Raw genomic sequence first — 17,778 nt, forward strand, 5'->3', positions numbered from 1 at the left:
AAATAAAACAGAAAACAAGGAATCAGAAGCACAGTTATGATCACAATGCACTGCATGATAGATCCAACAAAGAACTCATAGGCAAGAAATGAATAAAATCAATCACTAAACCACCTTTCCATTAAAGAATTTGATGCTCGAAAAAATTGGCAGAAGTCCATAAGTAATGAGATGGTTAGCCTTGATTCCATTATCATGAAAGGCCATCTGTTATCTCATTCATATAAAAAAGGTGCTGGTCTTGCTTATAGATGTTGACAACATCTAAGATACTCAATACTACAAACTACAAAGTTGATATTTACAATCGTCGCTACTGAAAATTACTTATCTTTTTGGGTAAGATATGATCACATTAAAGCCAGCTACTGGAAAATACCTTTATTTTCTTGAATAGGTTAGGAATGTTTTCATCATCAAAAGGAAGGGTACCACAAAGAAGGGCATACAAGATTACACCACAGCTCCAAACATCAACCTCAGGCCCAGCGTATAGTTTCCCAGAAATAACCTACAGAAAGATTGCAGATTACATGGCACATTATAATTCATTTTACATTCTTTAAAATAAATGCAGGTTATATACCAGGTAATCATGGCAAATCTTCCATACCTCAGGGGCAGCATAGTTTGGACTTCCACAGCTTGTTTTCAGGAAGTGACCATCCCGCATGACATTGCTCAAGCCAAAATCGGCAATCTTAACATTGCATTTGGAATCCAAAAGCAGATTCTCTGGCTTAAGATCTCGATGAACCACCATATTTCTGTGGCAGTACTCCACACCAGAAATTATCTGTCACCAAATCAATAACAGATTGTGCACATAATTAAATATATGCAAGATACTGTACTAAGTAATGTAAGAACAGGGGTAGCTAGCAAAATTCCAATTATAGTAGGATTTTATCAAGGATCAGCTATAAGCGCATATTTATTTGAACTAATCATGGACTATCTAACTAGTCACACTCAGATCAGGCTCCCTGCTGCATATTTTTGTGGATGACAAAAGTTTTGGTTAATGAAACAAAAGCAGGGATAAATGCAACATATTTTTGCGGATGACAAAGGTGAACGAAGTGGAGGGGTACTTCTGGAGTGTTGTGTGACTGATGCATTTCACTATAACTCAAAGGAAAAATTATATGGAAGCTATAAGACGAGCATTGATATATGGAGCTGAATGTTGGGCAAGAAAGAAACAACATCAAAACAAAATCAGTGTAGCTGAAAATAGGATGTTGAAAAGGGTGAGCAGTAAAACCCAAAGAGATTATATATGGAATGAACATATAAGAGATAATTCAGGAGTAGCTCCATTACATAATTAAGCAAAGCAAGTTGTTTGAGGTGGCATGGACAAGTGCAACAAAGACCTCTAGATGCACTGGTAAGGAGGAATGGTATGATTCAGATTGAAGGGGCAAAAAAAGCAAAAGGCAGACCTAAAATCCAGATTATGGACCTCAGATGCAAGCAGGCCCAATGATCAAACTGTAATCAGATCTGAGCTGAAGGAAGCGATTGCACTGTTACAGGAAGAAATCAAATCAACAGAAGGGGAGGGAAAGGAGATGGGATTGGATCTATTTGGGAGAAAGAAAAAAGTAGCTCTATATGCAGGATTGGCATATGGGATACAAATCCCGTATGCCAAGCTCAACAGCACAGCACCAAAAATAGTAAAAAAAAAAAAACCTCCTTTTCGAAATCATCTCCAATTGATCGAGGTGTATTATATATAAAATTGATTCTTAAAAAGACTCCTAAACACTCGAACACACTCAATAAAATAAATAAACTCTATCCAACTATGAAATATTCTATCTAGCCCAAATACTTAACTACTAATCCTGTAAACTAACTCCATCCCCACTTTATGGGGAAACCCAAGAAAATAAAAGGCCCAACCTATAATTAACTACTCAAAGGTCAGTTTCAGCCCATTGGACATACACAAGCATCATATGGGCTTCCCAAGCTTGCACATAGGCCTCCATACAGGAGTAATGTCTAATGCAAGTATGCAAATTGCATCAATTAGGGTTGACAAGAAGTATGGCTTTTAATAGAGATGAAGTGCGATAGGATCCATGCAGCTGACCCTATTCAGTAGGTATAAGGCTTAGTTGAGTTGAGTTGAGATCAATAACAAACAAAATTAAAGGGGAAATAAGAGACAGTTAGCATAGAATTAATAAGGCTAATTACAAATGCCACCACAGCTGTTTCAGGTAATAGGGATATAATCCATGTGGTTTCTAACTTGACACTCATCATGCCAGAGCAAAAATTTTGGCCCTAAACAACACTGCCATCACTTAATGTTAATCAACAAACTTCATGGAGGAACCTAATTTTGCCTAAAGAGAAGCCCAGATTTCCTTTTCTCAGCTTAATATAGTTTAGCAAAATTAAATACCAGCTTAATTAAGCACGACAAGCCACATTGTCTGATCCGGAAAAGGATTTGTCAGCAATTTTTTTACCCCTTGTCAAATGCCCAGATATCTGCTTTGTTAGTGGTTGGATGATGCACGTAGGCATCTCCAAAGAGTCTTGGTTGCAAGCGCAAGAGGCTTGAACATTTCACAATGAAATTCAACCAAAGTCACCATCAGCTTCTAAGCAGATATTTCATAAAACTTTGATCATCACAAAGATATCTCTCAGAAAACTTAGATCCAAACATTCATGCATAACCCCTGCAAGGATTAGCCTTCAATTGGATTTCAAAATGACACCCACATCATACAATTCTCACATACAGGCCATTCATATAGTAAACGCAATGTGGCCAGGGTGGGGACAATTTCCTTTCTTGCCTGTTAGCAGACTACAGTCGCTACAGTAAACCCTACAAAATTCACCATGTCAGACTTCCAGTATAAGAACCTAACAGTGCAACAGCAAATAATGATTTTTATCCAATAAAATGCTCAAGATAGATGGTCAACAGCAAATTGTTAGGATACAACAGTAGATGACTTCACATTTAAATAATATTTGACATAAATAAATACCAAACTTGGTTCGATACCAATTCCAAACCACGCGGTTGAAACAAACAAGCAAATAAGGTTTGACCAGTACATTTACTTAAGAAATATATTAGCCATAAATTGAATAGCACAAAACTAACTTTCCAACAAATCTAAGATTGCTTAAATCTGAGCTGTATTGACAAAGTTATGTTCCGGTCAAGCTTTATTTGAAGTGCACGAATGCGGCTAAAATTGCTCTAATTGAAAATAAATTTACAAACATCAAAACAAAAATTATTTTACCGCTCTTTTGGGTTTTAGCAATATTTTACTGTGATAAGATTTATGGAATTTTCAAATTTGAGGGAAAAAAAATAGGTATTTGAAAATTAAAAATCGCCTCTACAAAAAAAAAAATAAATAAATAAATCCAGTTTGTGGTCTTGAACCGAGGGGTTGACATTTTAACCTTTTGAAATTTTAATTTTTTAACTACTTGTATCGGATTCAAATTGGGTGTATTTGTTTATTTATGAATAATTTCTTACGTTAAAAAATAAAAAATAAACACACACACACACCACCTAGTGGGGCTCCTACTAGTGCAGGGGCTAGGAGGGGGAAATGTACACAGCCTTACCCCCTGCTTCGCAATTGAGGCTGTTTCCAAGTTTCGAACCTATGACCAACATGTTACAATGGTGCAACTTAACCGTTGCACCATAGGCTCACGCACTATGAATAATATCCTAGGTAAATAATGTCCTGATTATACTCCGGCTTCATAAGACACTGAATTTTTTGCTTATCTAAGCTGCCCTTTCCAGAAATGACGTGTCATTGTGACGCACGCACCACGTTTTTTTTTCCTCTCTTCCCATCACAGGGCCTCTTTGGTTTGGATGGGATAAAATAATCCAATTACTTAAGATGCAGCCTAGGAAGTTCACTAAATCCCTCACAAGTATGCCATGAAAATTGATCACACTGCAAGGTTCTCTTTGTCCTGTGTTTGGTTGCATTAAAGTCATCCCACTGAATTTTAAGTGCTCCTGATAAATCTACAAAAAAGGCTCAGAAATATTAACAAGGATTTAATGTCACCCTCACTTTTCTCTTGTCGAAACAGCCTCTCAAAATTCTCGGGGTAGGCTGCGCAGTTCCCCCCCCCGCCCCCGGACCTTGCACATGCCGGAGCCTCGTGGACCGGGTATGCCCTCACTTTGTAAATAGTACAAAGTACCAAACCAGCATTTGGCATAAATCAATGCCAAACAAGGTTCAGCCCACTAGAAAACTTGGATCAACACCACAAGTACCATTTTAGGTGTTCTTTTTGTGAAAATAATTAATGGATTAGGTTTAAGATGTCAAAAATAAGCAGCATATAAAAAATCAAAGCCAGAGCCAAAATATACTTTTGGGGCCTCAAAACCAAGGTTTCGATTTGGCCTCAAAAAAGTACCTACTTTCTCAGGTTTTAACCCATGGCCTTGAGATCGAGTTCTCAATCCTTGTTTCAAGGAGGCTTGCAGATTCATTCATCTCATTGAAATGATTTATGTAGTTAGGAACTTTCCCAAGTAAAATGGCAATCCTTTGTTATAAATTCAAAGTTTGCACAAAATAGGTCGAAATTTCACCTAATTTCATGAGTTCCACCTGGTTTCAACAGAAACCCTTGAAAAGTCCACTTTTCTTGCCCTTTTGGCCAAATCACAGTTGAACAAGCTTGGAACCAGTGCTTGGGCAGTAAAGGCACGCAATGGAAGCAGAGATTTGCTGCGTTGTTGGAAGATTTGTGCAAAGATCCAAAGTTGGAGATATATCACTTTTCCCAAAAACTAAGTTTCCCAAAAAAAAAACAAAAAAACAAAAACAAAAAAAAACAAAACAAAAAACAAAAAAAAAAAAAACAAAAAAACAGAAAAAAAAAACAAAAAAAGAAGAAGAAGATAAATACTAGGTTTCTTCCACTCAATTTTTTATATGTTACCCATAGTAGCCTGATCTATGCCTTCACGGAGCCAGATTTCATTTTCTGCTTTTTAATTATTTTTTTTTCCTCGCAATAAAATTGTGAAAAAATAAACAAACAAACTATGGTTGATACTTATTGTTTGGAGGTATTATATGTTGGACACCGTTGGCCGATCTACGGCCTCGAGGAGTCCCTTTTATCTGCCCAAAAATTAATAATTTTAATTTCTAGATTATAACAATTATAGAAAATTCATAAAAACAGGGACATTTTTCTGCTTTGGTTTGCAAATTCTTCAAACTTGATGGAAGGTCTCATTCCACTATTATTTTTGGTAAATTATGGTATTATTATTTCCACAAAAAGTATAAATTTATTTTTAACTAAGAAAAAAATAAGAGTTAGTAGAAAAGTATGAAATGACAATGACAGTTTTTGGAGTTTGAAATGATATAGAATAGCAAATAATGAATCAATTTTTTTATGTAACGGTGTGAGAATTAAGAAGATTGCCCAATGGCTAAGGCTGGATCTGCAGAGCATAGAGGCTTGGAGTCCCCACAGGAAATGACAAGAAAAAGTCTTAGTATAATAATTGTCACAAGATAATAAATTCAGCAGGGGCCACTAGACTGAAGTGGCATCTGGCTGGTGGCTACAAGGATGTGGCAATATGCATCAAGGTTCATTATGACGTACCACATGCCATGGCTAAGTTCTTAAAGGGAGGAAGACAGAAGAAGGCTGAAATGCAAAAGGTAAGAGATGAATTTGATAAGGCGGTGTTAGAAAGACACCCACCAGTAGCAAATGCTACGATTTTGAGACAAAGGCAAAGTGGAGAAAACTCCAGCAGGCTACAATAGAGAGCCAAGTCTCACATCAGATAGGGAGCTGATAGCAGTTAGGGCTGCAGAGATGGGCAAGGGAGCTGATGTCTCTGGCTCTATAGCAGTTGCACCAGAGGCAGGACCAGCAGGGGAGAGGAGGAAGAAGTAGAGGTAGGGGGATTTGCCTTTCAGAAGATAACAGAGAAGGAGGGCACCCCCACCACGAGTACCAGTACCAGATGATGATCCCATTGAGGTGCTTCAAGAGGATTCTCTAATATACAGGACTCAAGATACCAAACAAAGAACTATAAAGCAAGTCTAGGGTGGTTGGAAGGGGAAACTTGGCGTTGGTGATGCTCTTTGAAGTTCTTTAATAGCATCCCAGCTAATGCTGCTCAAGGAACGTGCCACCAAGCCATGCTTGACACTGCAAGGAAGGCTGTCCCAGGATTGAAGGGGTCCACTCCATATTTGCCCCATCAAAACAAAGTTGGACGAGTACATTGAGACATTGAACGTCATGGGAGAACTATAGAGTGATTGTGATGTGTGATAGCTGGACTGAACCCACTAAACAGTCCATCATCAATTTCATGGTCTATTGTGATGGTATGACTATCTTATTAAAGTCTGTGAATGCATCCATGAAGAAAAAGGATGCAAAGTATATCCACAAGTTGTCGGAGGATCTTATGGATGAGGGAAGGCCACAAAATGTTGTCCAAGTGGTGACAGACATCAAAAGCAACCTTAAGCATGCAAGTGAGAGATTGATGAACAACCACAGTAGCAGGATCAAGTATCAACCAAGGTTAAAGATCTCGCTCTCCCCCCCATCTCGCTAATCCAAAAAAGAGAGATCTGGTGAGATCTCACCGAGATCATGTATTTTTTTGTGGTAATCTAGGTGGTTGGTCTCAGTGGCCATATGGTCTTTGCAGTCCTGAAACTAGGTATTTACCCTATTTTAGGAATTCTAAACACAATGGAAACATCATTTTTTTTAAACCAAACTTAAAATGATACTTTGACTCCGTACCTTATGTAAGTAGTCTCCGACTCATCTGACCCTAGGCTAGTATGCTCATTTCCACAATCCACATTTCACAATCAGCACATGACAAACCATAATCATAAGAATTTAAAAGACGTCATAGATATTTACTTAATTGATTAACAATTAGCATTGATGACTGATGAGTCACATTAACATACATTGAAAATTTGAAATGACATAAGACAAGCTACATAACAACATAAGGTCACTATGCCTCATTTATTTAAACAAAAAAATTCATTTCCCTCCATGAATCCATAAATCAGTGATATGCATCACATATAAAGAAAACCAATGTAAACCAACAAGTATTGATGGGGTTTCCATGAAAAAATGGGTTTAAGATTTTTTTTTTTTAATCTAAAATGGTTCTTGAAAAGAAAAGTAACTCCAAATGTGGATGAGGAGGTAATATTCTCTACTCTTTAAGTTTCAATGAGGGTAGGAATGGAGATCCTCAAACAAAAGCACCAAAATTCTTGCTCCTTTAGAGTTTTCTTCAAAAAAGTAGAGAGAGGCGAGATCCTGGCGAGATTTGGGCGAGATCTCACCGAGATCTTGTCGTTTTTACACCTCGACTATGATCTCGTCTTGCTAAATTAAAAAAATGAGATCTCGCCAAGATCTTGAACCATGGAATCAACCTCTTTTGGACACCATATGCAGCCCATTGCATCGACCTCATGCTTCAGGACATTGGGATGAAATCTTTGGTGGCGGGTGTGGTCGAGCGAACAAGACAAGCAACCACATTTATAGAAACAATGGATACGCTTTACAGATATTGAAAGAGAAGTGCAATGGAGATTTGGTGAGGCTAGGCATTACTTGATTTGCCACCAACTATACTGCATTGAAGAGTTGAGGCAAAGATGATTGGTCTGAGGTCAATGTTCACTTCAAAGGAATGGTTTGGTTGGAGGGAGTCGGGTTCGAGGGTAGGGAAGCACAAGCTACCATCTCTAGTGACCAGTTCTTGTAGGACCTGAATAAGCTTCTTCTTTATTGGAGCCAATGTAAAAGTACCAAGGATGGCAGACTTTGAGAAGAACCCTACCCTGCCATATTTGTATGCTGCCATGGAGATGATGAAGGAACGTGTGAGGGCAACGTTACCTCAACATGGGAAAGAGTACCTAAAAATTGTTGACCATCAATGGGAGCAGCACTTGATGCGTCCACTACATACAGCTAGTGAGTTGTATATGTCAAGTTCAAAGTACTAAAGTTAATTTACATTACATTTACATATTAATAAGTATTGACAAGCTACTCATGTAATTCACAGCATACTATCTCAATCCCAAGTATCACTATAAGTGTCAACTTGGGATGGATGAATTGTACATATAAACAGTGGAAAATGTGGTGGCCAAGTTAAAGCTTAATGCAAGTATATTTTATAAGACATGTAATTACTCAATTTTCTACTAATGCAAGGCATGTTTGAAATGAGTATAGATAAAAATCTTCAGGAATGCTTTTGGGAGTTTCGATTGTGCAGCCACAGAGCCTGTTAGAGAAGTCACAAATCCTTATAGGTCCACTACATTATGCCATCTTGTCTCTAGCGAATTCATATACCTATATACCAAGCACAATCACTTAACATAAGTAATCTTAATATTCTAATGCAAGCGAAGGGTAGGTGCTCTATAAGAGAGATGCACCTAACTTGAGAAAGATAGCAATCAAAGTGCTCTCCCAAACTTGTTTCTCCTCTTAATGCGAGCGTAACTGGAGTATATTCTCACTCATCCACTCCAAGAGGCAGAACCGATTGGGTCACAAACGATTGGAGCAATTGGTATACGTGCATTATAACATGAGACTAAAGATGCAACACATATGCCAAGGCATGGAGAGTGGTGACAAAGATCTGACCAAGCTTGCCAACATTTTCCAGGTTGACTAAGATGATGAGGAGGATCACCTATAATAGTGGGTCAAGGATCGAGATGACATTGTTATGGATTAGACTGAGGGTAGACCCAACCCCGAGATAACTAGTCACAAGGGTGCTGATGTAACGAGTACATGGCATCTCAAGAGGTTGGCGTTCATACACAGACACCCCGACCTTTCGACTCTCCCTAACATTGATGATGATGACGACCCCGACTGGTCGCATTCTAGTGGCCACATTCACACATCATCCCCATCTGATGGCGATGGCGATGGCGATGGTGGAGGATGTGCGAGAGGTACCACTACCAGGAGCCGAAGCCGGAGCCAATGCGCTCCACAAGCGAGACTCAATTCACTCACGCCACACAGGACGGAGACCATGGTGCACGCGCAGGCTACTCGAGAGGTCTAAGTCATCAATTCATACCGCCTGAGGAGCATGATAGCATGGAGTTTATGGACGTCAATGTCACAAACTTAACTGGCACTCTCAGAGACCTGAGCATGGAGGAGAGTGGTATACATGTTGACAATAGTGTGCACCATCATATGGATATGGCACGAGCACCAATTTTGACTATACTAGGTATGGTCAGTTTGGGCAATTTAGCTCTTCATCGTCATTACCCTCTACCTCTATGGTCAGTCACACACTAGATCAGATTTTATTCGCGTTCCTGGCCTCCAGCCATAGATGTTGCGATGGAGATACGTCTGCCCTTACCTGGTTGGACCAGTATGACCGGCTTTGGAAGCCAAGAGCCAAGAAGAACCGGCCCAGCTTAGGGTTTTGGTCCAACAAGGGCTGGAAATAAAATTAGTAGTTTATTTAGTATTTTATTTCAGGCTTTTACTTTCCAGATTTGAATGTAGGAGTTGGGATTTATTTCCTTGCATTGGTTTCCTTTTATAGTTGTTTCCTAGTATAGGCTAGTTTCCATTTCAGTTAAGTTTCTGGTTTCATGTTCCTATTTTCCTATATATTGGTTGTAATCGATTGAAGACTTAGAGTGATTTGATTAATGAATGAAGATGTTGAGTTTGTGCACAAGTGAAGTGTGTGATTCCCCTTTTCCCCCTCTCTACTATGATTTCCCCTTTCTTCCATAAGGTTCTCCATCAACTTGGTGTCAGAGCCGAAGGATCCTCCTTCGTTCTCCTCCCATTCCCTTTCTTCCTTCCATCCCTTTCTTCCTTTCCCATTCTCTGCTTTTTGTTCTACCGTGACTGAGAACAGCCAAAAAAAAAAAAATTCTTCTTACCCATTGTCCCAGCCGAAACCCCAACCCCACCCCTTCAACCCTTCCGAAACCCCACCGAGCCTCTGTTACCTCCATCTCGGCCTCGGACTTCCATCAGCAAGACAATACAAAAAGGAAAAAAAAAAACAGTTCCTTCGACACCCTTCCCTGTTTTAGGGTTCTGCCGAGAAAAAAAAAAAGGAAGCATCGCAAAAGGCGAGAAGAAGAAAAAGCAGCGCAAAAGAGAAGAGAAGAGAGAACAAAACAAAACAAAAAAAAAAGAGAAGAAAGAGACACAAATAACCAGAAAAGAAACAGAAAAAAAAAATTTACATACCTGGTTTTCTCTATGTTCCGCCACCCCAGCAGCAGTCGCCTCTTCAATCGGAGTCTCAACTCTCTTCCAGGAAGTCGTCGACCCCCTTCCTCTGTGCAACCCAGCTTCCTCTTGCTGGTTTCTCCTCCGTTGATTCCATGGAAGAGAATATCTCTTCCCTTTTACAGTATTGAACCCCACCCCACGATTCTTGTTGTCCTTTTCTTTAAGTTTTCCTTTATCCCAAAACTACCCCTACCTTTTTCATTATTTATTTTCTCCCTAATTGTTTCTAATTTTCAAATCTACCCTCCCACCCACACGTGACCTTTTTTGTGTTAGAGTAGGACTTTCCATAATTACAAGTGTGCCACTCACTGAAGAACTTCCATATATTTACCATTCTGCCATTGTTCTAATCTTACATTTATTTACTATTTTGCCATACTCTTTGAGCACTATTTTGTTAATCATCACCATGGTAGCCAAAAGTAAAATTGTTCAACAGATGAACTCTTATAAAAGAGAAATTGATACAAAAATTGATGCTTTCACTACCATAGTCACATCCCTTAAGACAATGGTGGAATCTATGCAAGTTTCTATGGGATCCATACAAGTTTTTATTGATCATTTGGTGGCAACAGATAAAAGAAAGAGTCTCATTCAATCTGCAGATTCTTCCAACACCACTCCACAGGATCCGTCAGTATCACTACCACCACCGCCACCACATCATACACCACCACCACCACCTCCACCACCATATGGAACTGATAGACATGATGATGGAGCAGAAAGAGCAACAAAATTGGATGTCCTTGATTTTTATGGAGACAACAATCCAGAATTATACCTTGACTAGATTCACGGCTTAGATACATTCTTCAGATGGTACGGGTTGACTGAGGCTCGAAAGATCCTATTTGCAGAGGCCAAACTGAAAAGCACGGCCCGAGTCTGGTGGATCAAGCAACAACAACAGAACCGAACCTGAGGCATTGGTTTAGTCACTACTTGGGCTGAAATACATAAAGTCATGAACCGGAGATTCTTGCCTTCTGATTACAAGCAACGCATGCATCTCAGGTTTGCACAGTTGAAACAGGAGAATTTAACTGTTGAAGAATATGTTGCGAGATTTTATTATTTGGCCACTTGTTCTGATTTTGAGTGGTATGAAGAAGTATTAGTGGCACAATTTCGCAATGGTTTGCACCCTCAACTTAGTGCAGCCTTTGCATATAGTCGACTGCCTACTATGGAAGACGCCATGCAAGTAGCGTATCAGGTTGAGGAAAGTCTAAAACGCCCATACAATCAGAGAAATTTTACAGATATTCTTCCTTGAGGTACTAGTTCCATTTTGCCACCTCCTATCCAAAAAATGTCATCTAGCAAACCACAAGCCAGTGCTACATCTATGGCCTCTTCACGACCTAGTCGGTCGTACTCGCCACCTCGACATGTTTCTGAAATGTCATCTTCACGGCCTACTCGTCCATACTCACCCCTTCAGCGTGGTTTAGATAAACCTTCTGATTCTTCAAAATTTACAGTTCGATGCTACTCATGCCATGAATTTGGACATATCAGTGCTCAATGTCCCAGTCGTTTGGTTGCTTTTATTGATAAGGATTCTCCTATACCATATATTCCCAAAGAGCAACTTGGTTCTGACACAGTTGATTTAAGAGAAGAGCGTGCGCCAGGTGAAGTCAATGAAACTCTCAGTGATGAAGACCAACATCCTTTTTATGTCATTCGTCATGTGTTGACCACTCAAAAAGCCATTGATAATGAAGATTGGCGCCGTAGTAATATTTTCCAGACTCGTGTGAAGTGCAATAACCAGTTGTTACCTTGGTCATTGATGGAGGTAGTTGCACTAATGTTGTCTCTGAAGACGTTCGTAAACTGGGATTGAAGACAGCCACATCCAAATCCCCACAAGGTTGCTTGGGTGAACGACACTAATCTCCAAATCACAAATAAATGTTTGGTCACATATTCTGGTGGATTCAAGGATACAGTCCAATGTGACGTCCTCCCTCTGAAGGTGTGTCATATCCTTCTTGGTCGACCTTGGTTGTTTGACAAGAAAGTACAGCATTATGGCTATGCCAATACCTATGCTTTCAAGCATGCCAACAAGACTATGAAGTTTCATCCTGCCAAAGATCTCCCTGAAATTAAGCTCAAAAAGATGGTGGGATCGTTCCTCATTCAGCGTATTCCTTCAGACGGTCTCCTCGGTCCTTTCCCTAACTCGACGAAGTCGAGTTCTTTTCAAAAGAGAGTTGATGCAGATACGGCTGCCCTTACCTGATTGGACCAGCATGACCGGCTTTGAAAGCCAAGAGCCAAGAAGAACAGATCCAGCCCAGGGTTTTGGTCCAACAAGGGTTGGAAATAAAATTAGTAGTTTATTTAGTATTTTATTTCATGCTTTTACTTTCTAGATTTGAATGTAGGAGTTAGGATTTATTTCCTTGTATTGGTTTCCTTTTATGGTTGTTTCCTAGTTTAGGCTAGTTTCCATTTCAGTTAAGTTTCTAATTTCATGTTCCTATTTTCCTATATATTGGTTGTAATCGATTAAAGACTTAGTGATTTGATTATTGAATGAAGATGTTGAGTTTGTGCACAAGTGAAGTGTGTGATTCCCCTTTTTCCCCCTCTCTACTATGATTTTCCCTTTCTTTCCTAAGGTTCTCCATCATGTTGGTTCCAGTTCCAGTTCTAGTTCCATAACCACCAACAAGCAGCAATGGCTCTCAATTCTATTCCTTATGGTTTGGTGATACATACCCTAGGTTAGGGTACCTCCAATACGTTGATGATTGCATTTATAGGGCTACTGTGGACGACTTTGAGCATTTCTTCTCCCATACTATAAAATGGCCAGCTTTTGTGATTCATTCGAAGGAAAACTTGATTTAGCATCAACCATGGTTCGAAATCTCACTGAAATTTCGAAATTTCCGTTTTTTTTTTCTTTTTTCCGAAACGAAATTACATACTAAATAACATTTGTACAAAATTTCAACCGAAATTTCGGTATCGTTTCGGTATCTCGGTCATCTCCATACATTCCATGTGTTATAAATACCATATCTCGGTCGAAATTTCGGTATTTCGATCAAAATTTCTACTCTGTCTCGGTGGTTTCGGTTCCATTTGCATATTTTGAAGGAAAAAAACTCCTAGTCTCCAACAAGCCTCTAATTAGCCATATCATCACACATTTTGACTTCCATTGGATTCCTACAAGATCTACACATTCAAAGCTTAGGAAATGTAAAGTTCTTTCTCCAAAACCAAGTAAAATTTTCAAAACAGTTCGACAGTGGCAGCCAAATAAAAGTGCAACTCTAAAACAATGTTATGACCTAATATTTTTGCATTTTTATGTTCTAAGCATATTTATTAACCTTAAAATAATTTACCCACCAAGTTTCAGATCAAAATATGGTCGTTTGACCACTGAAACAGTCAACCAAAACAAACAAACAAAAATACACCATTTCGGCCGAAATTTCGTCGAAACGAAACTTCAGTTTCTGAACCCACCGAAACGAAACGAGATTTTCGAACCTTGGCATCAACATTCTAATGATTTTGATCCAGCCTGGCACTCGTTTCAATGCTAGGAGTTAGGACTCTAGTATGAGCATAGGGGTGACTCATTGCTTGAATTGCACTATTGTTGACTTGGATATATTTGACTCTTTGTGGCAAACCATATACGATCTATGATTTATGACATGGTTTATAATTTAATGTTGAATCATTCCTAATACATATTTAAGATGTTTTACTTGAATTATATGTGTTCTAGTACTAAACAATGTGTGGAATAGCCCATATTAGAGAATGTAAACAACGTACACTACAACCTACGGTCTGAAGTCAAAACTACTATTTTGGTGTGATTTTTAAAATATAAAGGTTCTCCTATGTTTAGAGGGCCAAAATAGTATGCCTTACAAGTTTCAGGACCTAATTTGGCCCTTTGGCCCCTGAAACCAATCATCAAAACTTGAAGAAGAAGAAAAAAACAACAAGTTTCGACCAAAATTTTGGATTCTCTAAAACCAGGCACAACGTCATTTTAGAAACCAAAGAGAGGTACCCATATATTTACAGGGGTGGCTTCGGTAATTTACCAAGTATAATATAACTACTCATTAATGAACATATTAGATAAAAGAGAAGAAATAGTATTGTGAAGAAATCTTATGATGAGGAGATTCAACCTGCTGAAAAAAATTGCGAGCTTCATCCTCTTGCAACCTTCCCTTCTCTACAATGTAATCAAACAGCTCCCCTGACTTTACATACTCCATCACAACATAAATATCTGTCGGTGTCTCTATAACTTCATAAAGTCGTATGATATGAGGATGCATGAATAGTTTCAATATTTTTATTTCTCGTCTCACTGCAAGACACAACACACATGAATTGTCCATAGACATTTTAAGTCCAACCTTCAAAATACGCATGCAAGGAACTAAAATAGTCAGCAACTTCAAATACAAAATTATTGAAGCATTGACACAAAAGAAAAGGAGATCATGAATAGTTTCAATATTTTTATCTCTTGTCTCACTGCAAGACACAACACACATGAATTGTCCATAGACATTTTAAGTCCGAGCTTCAAAATACGCATGCAAGGAATTAAAATAGTCAGCAACTTCAAATACAAAATTATTGAAGCATTGACACAGAAGAAAAGGAGATCACATAAGATTTAGTGCTTACAAATGTTTTCCCCTATCATTACTAGTGAGATTATGTCAAATCAAATATTAGCAAGAACACTTATGACCCTTCATACAAATACAATAACAGCAATAATCTCTAGGACAAGTAAGATAAACATGATGATGAAAAAGATAATAAGGATCGGGAAAGAGGATCAGATAATAATAAGACAATACTTGAAAATGAAAACCGAAATCTAAGAAGATATGACCTACTTTCAAAGATAAAGAGGTTGGAATCGTTTCAAGATTAATTGATCAGAGCAATAATTGCCATATATAATACACTGAATGTTGTTGATGAACAACCCAGTTGTACACCAAACATGATTTCATGTTACTGGTAGTGTTTATTCATTCTACAATTAAAAATAACCTCCCGAAAAGGTATACCATCAGGAATTAAGATTTTATGTTCGGGCTCAATTTGGTCCAAAGTTCATTATAAGCATCGAGAACGGTATAAATCAACAAAGAGGAAGTCCATATTCTAGAATACCTTTTAACAGTGCATATTTTCATTGGAGGGACCATCATGAAACAGAATCGCAGTCAGCAGACATTCCCCCCCCCCAACCAACAAAAAAAAAAAGTGGTCCTAAGTGTAGCTGGAACGGAACAGTCAAAGGATACAATTTGGGGAGAGGAGGCGGAATGAGTGATTTTTATTTGGTAACAGAATAAATCAATACATACAATTAAAGCATGCCCCATATACTATTCAACTTTCTATATACATCTAATGCCAGAGAACTGTAGAAATGTCAACACATGGTAATAACATCCAACTATATGATTTTTACCTTTTTCTTCCATTTCCATGTTTTTTATCTTTCGACGATTAAGGATTTTGATCGCAACTTTGTGGCCCGTCAATGCATGCTCTGCGATTTTTACCTTGCCAAATGAACCAATTCCAAGAGTTTTACCAAGTTTATAGTTCGGCAAGTAGATATCCACACTACTGCCTCCTTTCCCACTTGGTCCATCCATTTGTCTGCTACCAAAAAAAAAACCCCAGCAGTCAGCACAGGCAAATTTGGAATTAAGCAAAGTACATGGACTAAATGCTTGCACCACAAAGTGGATAATTAAGAACTATCCCTCTGTTAAACAAATATGAGCATTTGAAATATAGCCACTCATGAACATAGTAAGTTCAGGTATGGAAAAAAAACGATTAAGGATACGTAAAGGTAATTATTTTCAAAAATACGGCACAATAAAATGCGTACAGTAAGGATATGATACATGTTTATTACTATTCAATACGGTTCTTCCAAAAGCTAAAATACTGGCATATATTTGCCATCCAGTGCACATGCAATTGGGATTTTGAGCCAAAAATAACTTGGGGCTCGGCCGTGTTTCTTGGATAGAATTAGATAGAAAAGAAAAGGGTAAAAAACATGGTGTTTGGTTAGGCTGTGTAATATACTATTCATTGTCTCATTCGTAAGAAAAATGTTCGTTTCTGCTCTTTTGGCATTCCATCAAACATATCACTGGCCTCACATTCGGCTGCCATTTGACCACAATACAGAGGCCAATAGTTGGCTTCGCTAACCTATGAGACTGTGGAAGCCGCAATCAAGAAGAGACATGACATGGGAGCAAGAACATATGGGCAGTAGGTAAGAGTCAATGGAGAGACGCTTGGAGATGATCCACTGTACAAAATCAAAGCCAAGTTTAGTTGCATGTCTCTATGGAGACTGGATCATGCCTTTGACTAAGGAAGTTCAGGTCGAATAATTACTGAAAAGGTTGGATTGAATAAGACAGTCTACTTTTCCTGCTGAGATCCCACATGCAATAGGGGGGGGTGGGGGGAAGAAGATACTGAATTAAGTTGCAGAATTTTTTGTATCTTATGATGCCGACGTTAATTTGTAAGATTGCTTTAACCGAATATGATGAAATCAAAAATAAATTGATACAGATGCATTCATGGGATTCAAAAAATACATATCATTTTAAAAACGGAGAGAAACTGTTGGTGCAGTCGAGTATACCTGATTCCTTGTTTGGATGCCAATCTGAAGAATCAGCTCTCAGTTTTCTCCTACAATACGGGGACAAATCTGAAGAATCAGCTCTTGATTGGGGGGGCAGTAATACCCTTTGGGAACGGAGACGCCACTCGATTGGGAACTCACCGCTCGAATGGGACGTCCAGATGGAGAAGAAGAAAGGGGGCAAGAACCTAGGGTTCCAAAGCCACAGAAACTGAGAAGGTGAGAAGGTGCCAAGGTGAAAACGCAGAAGTTCTTCGTTTTCGATTGGGATTAGTTTCGTTTTTTGAGATTTTAGTTTTGATTTTGTTTTTTACTATTATAAAGCGATTATGACGTACTTTACGTATTTAATATGCAGCTCTTTTAAAATCCCTATTTTCTCCACAAAATTTTTATGCGTGTGTCCGCGCTCGGGTGTTGGGTATGTGTTCGGATCCTCCGAGCTATCGGACGCACGTTGAATCTCGAGTAGAGTTACCTTGTTTTTTTCTCTTTTAAGAGTAATTTACATCTCCCTGGCTTGTACTTTGCTCTTGTTAAATCTCATCCAATGTGTTTTCAGAATTACACAATCCTCACATGTGGGATGACATTTTTAGTGTGATGTTAGTTTTGAATTGTAAAAGACAATTTTAGCCTTTTGTACTTCAACCACAAATCAAATA

General features: G+C 38.6%; 1 protein-coding gene across 2 annotated transcripts in view; it reads right to left on the reverse strand.

Moving 5' to 3' along the window:
• LOC122093693 (SNF1-related protein kinase catalytic subunit alpha KIN10) overlaps positions 1–17,408 on the reverse strand; it is a 32,343-nt gene extending 14,935 nt beyond the window's left edge. Inside the window, exons 1-5 of one of the 2 annotated variants that reach the window (XM_042664094.1) lie at positions 17,111–17,408; positions 15,899–16,092; positions 14,583–14,767; positions 614–796; positions 380–511 (exon numbers count right to left, since the gene is read on the reverse strand). In XM_042664094.1, the coding sequence (XP_042520028.1) occupies positions 380–511; positions 614–796; positions 14,583–14,767; positions 15,899–16,088 (690 nt within the window). In that variant the 5' untranslated portion in view covers positions 16,089–16,092; positions 17,111–17,408. Of the gene's footprint in view, positions 1–379; positions 512–613; positions 797–14,582; positions 14,768–15,898; positions 16,096–17,110 lie in introns of both variants that reach the window. The other variant, XM_042664095.1, reaches the window with a different exon arrangement.
• Positions 17,409–17,778: the final 370 nt, after the last annotated feature.

The sequence above is a fragment of the Macadamia integrifolia genome, chromosome 11 (genome assembly GCF_013358625.1).
Source record: "Macadamia integrifolia cultivar HAES 741 chromosome 11, SCU_Mint_v3, whole genome shotgun sequence".
NCBI lineage: Eukaryota > Viridiplantae > Streptophyta > Magnoliopsida > Proteales > Proteaceae > Macadamia > Macadamia integrifolia.